Source organism: Capricornis sumatraensis, chromosome 16, assembly GCF_032405125.1.
Source record: "Capricornis sumatraensis isolate serow.1 chromosome 16, serow.2, whole genome shotgun sequence".
In the NCBI taxonomy this organism is placed as follows: domain Eukaryota; kingdom Metazoa; phylum Chordata; class Mammalia; order Artiodactyla; family Bovidae; genus Capricornis; species Capricornis sumatraensis.
The window spans coordinates 49273755-49282098 of NC_091084.1; the positions used below are offsets into that span (position 1 = coordinate 49273755).

General features: G+C 33.9%; 1 protein-coding gene across 1 annotated transcript; it reads right to left on the reverse strand.

Moving 5' to 3' along the window:
• Window positions 1–224: 224 nt before the first annotated feature.
• LOC138092149 (putative olfactory receptor 56B2) lies at window positions 225–1256 on the reverse strand. The gene has a single exon (XM_068988006.1). The coding sequence runs from the start codon at window positions 1254–1256 to the stop codon at window positions 225–227; it is 1032 nt and encodes a 343-aa protein (XP_068844107.1).
• Between the last annotated feature and the right edge of the window lie 7088 nt (window positions 1257–8344).

Here is an 8344-nt window from a genome sequence, read left to right on the forward strand (position 1 = left end):
AATTGTGCTATTGTTCATTTTTTTTCTTTTGAATGAAGGTTTTTCTTGACAAACATGATAAAGTATTAGTTTCACCCCCTTTTTTGAAATTTCATTAATTGCATGTGATTCCTTATATTAATCAAAAATGGTTAGAATTCCTTAGTTCTTGTGTCATCTGCAGTCCTGGAGAATGTAATGAACACAGATGTAGGAAAATTTCAAAGGTGAGCATCCTCTCCAAGTTAGTTGCCTTTGAAGTACAGTTTAAGAACTTTATATAAGCCCTGCCTGAGTTCCTTGTTCTTGAGTGCATAGACCATGGGATTGAGGGCAGGAGGAATAACATTATGGAGTACATTGAGTAGAACTGGGATGAGGGGAACTGTCATTGCTGCACTGTGGGTGATAGAAATGACAATAATGACTGTGTAGAAGAAAAGAATTAGGATGAGGTGGGAAGTGCAGGTACTTAAGGCCTTGGATGCAGCTTCTGCTGAGTTCAACTTCAATACAGATTGAAGTATCAATGCATATGATAAAATAATCAAACCCAAATCACTTCCCATGAGTGTCCAGGCCAGAAGTAGCTGATAGATACTCTTGACTGTCTTGTCATCATCACAAGATAGGCTAGTGACTCCAAGATTTGAGCAAAGACAGTGCTCAATTTGGTTCTTTGAGCAGTACTGTCTCTGAGCTGCAAACACAGGAATTGGGATAGTAGTCAGGCTATTTCTGAGTGCCATGAACACAGTTGCTTTGACCACAAAGGAGCCAGTAATTATCGATGGATAGCGTAGTGGTCGACAAATGGCTACATATCTATCTATAGCCATGCAAACAAAGATGCCTGATTCCATGGCCACAAAACAGTGTATAGCATACATCTGTATAAAGCACCGAAGGAAACTGATGGCTTTTGCATTAAACCACAAGATCGCCAAAATCTTGGGCATGATGGTGGTAGCCAGACCCATGTCTACCACAGCCAGGATGCCCAGGAAATAATACATAGGCTGGTGCAATGTTGCCTCCTTATTGATAATGATCAGGATAAGGATGTTGGCGCTGAGAGCTAAGAGGTAGAGCAGAGCCAGGGGCAGGGATAGCCAGTGCTGCCAGCTGTGAATGCCTGGGAATCCCAAAAGAATAAACTCAGAGACCTGGAACTTTGAGCTGTTGGAGTTGCTGAGATCCTGGAACTTCACTAAGTGAAAAAGTAGAGAGTTACTTTTCTTAATAATTTCTCTGACTGACAATATTTGAAAAGGCATTATCCAGGTTCATAATATCAAGGATATTATAATATCAAAGAACATCAAAGGAGAATTCATTATCTTTATTATTCTCATTATAGCACTAACATTTCTTGGACATTTGTAATGAAACAGGAACTGTGGTAACACATTCTTTATTGTCAACTTGGGCTAATGATCAGAAAAATGATATAAAGGCAAGTCATATTTTTCCACCTTCTCATAGCAGAAGAATGGAACATTAAAGGAAATCAGGACCTTGTCATGATCTTCAGTCTTGTAAGTCATGGAAGTTGGACAAGATGAAAGTCCTCTGAAATTAATCTGTTTCTTGACTGACTTTGCTAATGGGTTGTCTTCTTTAAAGACCAAATATATAGACTCAGAGTAGTGGATTTTATGCATGTAGTCATTTTAGATAAAATATTAGGCTATATATAATAAATTTTTTATAAACCTGCTTTTCGAGGATTTGAGAGTTTATAAAGTAGTCATAAATGTCATTACTTTGAATTAAAATAAATGAGTTCATGTAGCATATCTGTTTTATAGCAAGGAAAATGATGTCTAAAATGTTAACAATCTGTGTAAAATGAAGCAACCATGAAAGAGAGAAAAATGGCTTGGAAATCTCAGTATGTTTAAACCCAGTTGTCTCTTCTTTTGAGTAATTTTTCCCTATTCCAACATCTATTTGCTTCTTAGAGTACTGCAGACATTCATATTATAACCATTAAAGCAGACATAAAAACAAATAAAAGAAACTAATTAAACTAGTGAGTCTGAGGTAAATATTTTTTTCAGAAGTTCCGCTAAAATCAAGTAACTCTGTATCTAATACCCTTCCTACATATGGTATTTAATTAGTATTATTTTAAAATTGAAACAATACTGTTACTATGTATTTATACCAGATGTGTTAATTATTATTTACTTTCTTTTAAGAGTTTCATATATTAAAGATATAAATACAGGATATTTTTAAAATTTTGTTGAAAGTTATAGTTTAAACAGAGGAACAGTGTTGATGTAAACTTGGTGGTATATTTAGCTTAACCCAGATAATGGCATTCTGTTCTATTCAAAACATAACAGATTCTGGAAACTAAAGAAGAAGATGGAACTATAAGTTTTTAATTCTTAATGAATACAAAATACAGCAAACAATGTTTTACTAAATATTCTAAACATCAGATCAAAAATATTTGAGTTTGAAATGAAGGGATAAATTTAATACATCTTTCTAAAACTGTCAAGATCCCATAGTAATCTAGAGAGATGCTCTATAGGCAAATGTTACAATGACTTCCATCTGGCTTTTTAACACCCAAATCTGAACAGGAAAATGATCTCAAGCATGATATATGGGTTCTTAATAGTGAGATTGCTTCATCAATTTAGAGCAATGAAATAGCTTTCACTTTACTAAAATGAGCAATTAGAAAGCCTGTTTTTATTGTCTAAAGAAAGAAAAAAAGATGTGTATTAAAGCCTAGATCATTAAGTTAGTATACATATCTGCTGAAGAAACCAAGGCATGATGTATTTGCCATTTATATTACTGGTTTACTCTGAGAGACTGGCACTGAACAGGCACTCAGTATATATTAGTTATGTTAATAAATACTGAGGGAGGCTTATACAGTTTACATGTCCATGATTTTTTGTATTATTCAAGAGGAGGTTAGAGCCATTGGCAGGTGAATATGTTAAATATGTAAAAGAACAATGGTAGGGTGGGGGGAGCAGAAATAATCATGTCAACAATCAAGGGTTAGAAGAAATAATGAATATTTTAACAAAGCCAAATGAAGTCAAGAATAAAACCATGAATATTAGAAAAAAAAACATGAAAAAGACAACTCACACAAATCTCTAAACACAATAATTGCTATGGAGCATGCTTGCTGATTAAAATAGGCTTTCTGAGGTTAAATCTTAAAAAGTTATGCAGTATTTATTTTAAATATCACTTAAGATACAAAGTTTGAAAACAAATATATAGAATGAAAAAATATTCTTACTTAAGTAAAACTATTTAGTAATATCAACATTGGATAATTTAGAGAAAATAATTCAGTTAAAATGATAGTTACACAATGATGAGAGGAAGCCTTCAACAAAACAATATAATATTTGTGCCTTGCCTGAATCTAAACACATAACTTTAACCTGAAAGAAATACAAGTAGAGAATTAAAAAGTCAAAATTACAGTAAGAAATTTTAAAATATTACTATTTCTTAAAATGAATCCTAAATGGGCAATGATATAGATTTGACAGCACTAACAGCAATTTTGTACCAAAAAATTTATGTATAAACCTACACGAAAAAATATGAGATTACAGAGCATTTTAAGCATAAAAGTAAGCCATGTTCTAATTATAAATGAGAAGTAAAAAAGAATGGATATATATTTACAAGACAGGGACAGACTCAAAGATCTTGAAATCAAGCTTTATAGGTACTTAAAGGGGGAATGTGGGGGGAAGGAATAAATGGAGAGATTGGAATTAAAATACACACATTATTATATATAAGGGCTTCCCTGGTGGCTCAGCTGGTAAAGAATCTGCCTGCAATGCAGGAGACCCTGGTTTAATTCCTGGGTCAGGAAGATATCCTGGAGAAAGGATATACCCACTCCAGTATTCTTGGGCTTCCCTGGTGGCTCAGATGGTAAAGAATCCTCCTGCAATGTGGGAGACCTGGGTTCGATCCCTGGGTTGTGAAGATCCCCTGGAAGAGGGCATGGTAACCCACTCTAGTATTCTTGCCTGGAGATGCCACACAAACTTGGAAGCCTGGTGGGCTACAGTCCATAGCGTCTCAAGGAGTCGGACATGACTGTACGACTAAGATAGTACAGCTCTCTATATAAAACAGACAACTAACAAGTACCTGCTCAAAGCACAGAGAACTCTACTCAGTGATCTCTAATAACCTACTGGGAAAAAAAATCTGAAAAAGAATGGATACTATATCTAGTATTGTCCCATGTGGGGCTAATGCTAAAGAACCCACCTGCCAATGCAGGAGACTCAGGAAAGATGTAGTTTTGATACCTGAGTTGGGAAGATCCCCTGGAGGAGGAAATGGCAAACTACTCCAGTATTCTTGCCTGTAAAATTCCATGGACAGAGAAGCCTGGTAGACTCCAATCCATGGGGTCGCAAAGAGTAAGACGCCACTGCACGCTAACGCTTTTATATATATGTATAACTGATTCAGTTTGCTGTACACCTGAAGCTAACAGAACATTGTAAATTAACTATACTCCAATAAAAATTTGAAAAAAAATCTGATTTAAAAAAAAAGAATTAACATAATAAAAATCACAAATCAAAACTTTTTTAAAAAATCGATGCCATAAAAGAGACAAAGTATTATAAATGCATATATATGAAAAGATTTAGTAACAATATGAAATAATAAATGGATCAAATGTAAATAATAATGAAAATCACAAAAGGTAATGAATAGTAAAACGATGAGAAACAAAACGAGAGATATAGTTAAACTGATATCTAACACATCTATAACCTAAATGAGTATATTACAAACAAAAATGTTCGTGCTTTAGAATAATTACTTAATACAGGAATTAAAATAACTAACTTCAGTATGGACTTCCTTGGTGGATCCGTGGTAAAGAATCGCCTACCAATACAGGAGATGCGGGTTTCATCCCTGGATCGGGAAGATTCCCCTGAAAAGGATATGGCAACTCCCTCCAAAATTCTTGCCTGGGAAATCCCATAGACATAGGAGCCTGGCAGGCTACAGTCCATGGGGTCACAAAAGAGTCAGACACGACTTGGTGACTAAACAATAGCAACAAACTTCAATATAAAGAGAGAAAACAGAATAAAAATAAAATGATAAACTACTGGAATTTTAAAAAAAATTTAACAAGAAATCTCTAAGAATGAAAGATTCTATTTAAAGAGAGTCATAAAATACTAAGAAAGTGTTCAATTGAAAACAAAGATAAAAAACTGGGACATGGCATGTAAAAATTATTTTATAATGCTATATAATGAAATGAATCATTTTATGACTCAAGATTGAACATTTAGGGTTTGTAAAATATTTTAAAGTCATAATATTTTAAAAAATTATTTTTTAACTAACAAAAATATTTTATTAGTTGTAATTCACTACATTAAAAAATTAAGGGAAAATGTATGTAGGGTGTAAAAGGTATATTGGATATTTTTATGTCTTCCCCTCATTTTAGGGGGGAAGGGGGTAAAATAGACGTAGAAGTGAAAGTGTTAGTTGATCAGTCATGTCCTACTCTTGAGTCCGACTCTTTGCAACCCCTGGGACTGCAGCTACTCTGTCCATGGGTTTCCCAGGCAAGAAAACTGGAGTGATTAGACATTCCCTTCTCCAGGGCATCTTCCAGACACAGGGTTGCATTGCAGGCAGAATCTTTACCATCTGAGCCACCAGAGAAACCCCCAAATAGGCATAAAACAAGATTTATTATCTTAACTATTTTTAAGGGTATAGTGCCATTAGATATATTTCCCTTCTATAACCATTACCATCATTCATCTCCTGACTCTTTTCATCTTGTAAAACTGAAATTCTGTACCTGTCAAAAAATAACTCTACTTTCTTTCCTCCTCAAATCCCCTAGAAACTACCATTACATTTTTTATCTTTATGATTTTGACTCTTCAAAATATCAGAGTGGAAATCACAGAGCATTTGTCTTTTTCTTACTGGCATTATGTCCTCAAGTTTTATCCTTTTTGTAGCACATTACAGAATTCCCTTCCTTTTTAAGGATAAATAACATTTCATCGTGTGTGTGTGTGTGTGTGTGTTTATTTTGTGTGTATAACACATTTCTATTATCCATTTATTGATTTATGGACAGGGGATGCTTCTATGCTTTAGCTATTGTGAATAATGCTGCTATAAACATGGGTGTACAAATATGTATTCAAGACCTTGTTTACAATTATTTTGGATATATATTCAAAGGTGGAATTGCTGGATTATATGGTAAACTTATTTTTAATTTTTTGAGAAACTGCTTTCTACTAAATTTTTCTGTGAACTAAATTGCTCTAAAATATAAAGTGTATTAAAAAAACATTTTAAATTTTAAATGAAAAATCAATGTGGCAAGATATATCAGTGAGATGTTTGATTTTATCTATTTATTCTTACAAATTAAATTTAAACCAGGCAAAAAGGGAACTTTTGTAATATGCATTATACAGCAAAATTTTAAAATTACCTATTTAAGGAACAGGGCTTCCCTGATAACTCAGTTGGTCAAGAATCTGCCTGCAATGCAAGAGATTCTGGTTCAATTTCTGGGTCAAGAAGATCTGCTGGAGATGGGATAGGCAACTCACTCCAAATATTCTTGGGCTTCCCTTGTGGCTCAGCTGGTAAAAAATCCACCTGCAATGCAGAGGACCTTGGTTCGATCCTTGGATTGGGAAGGTCCCCTGGAGAAGACTACCCACTCCAGTATTCTGGCCTGGAGAATTCCATGGGGTGCCCATCATCTCAATTCCTATTCAATATAATTGAGATCTAAAAGTAATGGATTTGTAAGAACATACACACACACTCCCAGCTTGCAGCTAAGAAAGTGTAATGACCTAGATGAAAATACCAAAAAATTTTAGGACAAAGCTTTTTAAACATGAAAAATGGTTTGGAACAACTGTGTAATGTATTCTTAAACTGGATTATGTTTATTTATCCACTGATATGAGCTAAATATTAATATTACATCTTGCCCAGAGAGTAGGAGAAATTATGTCCTTTCAATTAAATGCTTGAATGTGTTATTCTTTCAGTTCAGCAAAAATTCAAATATTTTGGATGAAAATGTAGCTCTATGCGGTCCTATGAACTTGAAAAATTGATTAAGCCTCTAGGATCCTCTGTTCTAATCTATAAAATAATATTCATCTCTAGCTACAGGGGTTGGGAGAAGAATTAAATTATATTAAAATCCTTAGTTAAAATACTTTTAAGGCAAAATGACAATTAAATATTTATATAGTCAATTTAAATGGGGTCCTAAATATCTGTTTCCTCAGTCAAGACAGTACCCTTCAAGGTCTGATACCATGATATTTCTTAGAAGTCAAAAAGGTAAGAAAAACAAGTGCATGATTATCCACAGAAACTCAGTGGAATTGTAGCATGATGACTTCAGATACAGCCAGCTAAAATGTGGGCTTGGAAAATTTCATGAAAAATTTTACAGATGAAAAGTAATAAAATTAAGAAAACACCAGATATGACTCTAAAGAATGTTGGTATTAATACACTTTACCATAATTTTTTTATATATCAGGACATAGTGATTATGGAAAATTCTAATATTTTGATGTCAAGGTCAATAACATATTTCAATATTTAGGTTAATTTCACACAGAGGGCATTTCATAATTTCTATAGAGACATTAAAGGATTATTATGCAGATACTCCCACCACAAATGAATCCTTCTATAAGACAACCCCAAATTGCTGCAAAAGATGAAAAGACTGGCTCTGGCCCCAACAATGTACTTACAGTGGGGGTACTCTACTTGACTCATCTTAAGTAGGGAGTACTGTACTCAACTTGTACTTGGTATAGTCGAATTTCAGTATAATAGCAACTGGCTTACAACTAATGCAGATGGATTCTAGATTTTAAGACAGATGGAGATAAACTCAAGGGGCCTACTGTGATGGAAAGAAAGGCAATTCCCTGGAGTTTTAAAAGCCAAGTCAGACTGACATAGTCAAACCCAGGAGAATGTTGTAATGAGGGATAAGTATTAAAGTCTTGTCATTTAGCTAACTTCCTAATTTGAGTTTAATGGACTTTTATTAAAACAAGCATAAATGTGTTGAAATATCTATGTTTTAGAATAGCTTTCTTTTTATAGAAAGCCTTTTGAAAAAAAATTTTGAGGGAAAAGTGGAATGTGACATCTCTTCCTCCTTGTGTATATACTTTAATTATATATATATACAGAAATTGCAGAGGGATTCTTTCTCAATTTGTCCCTCTAGAAACGGTCCAATTTTAAATGAAAGAAGAGCATCCAAAAGTAATTGGCTTGGTGAGCTCTC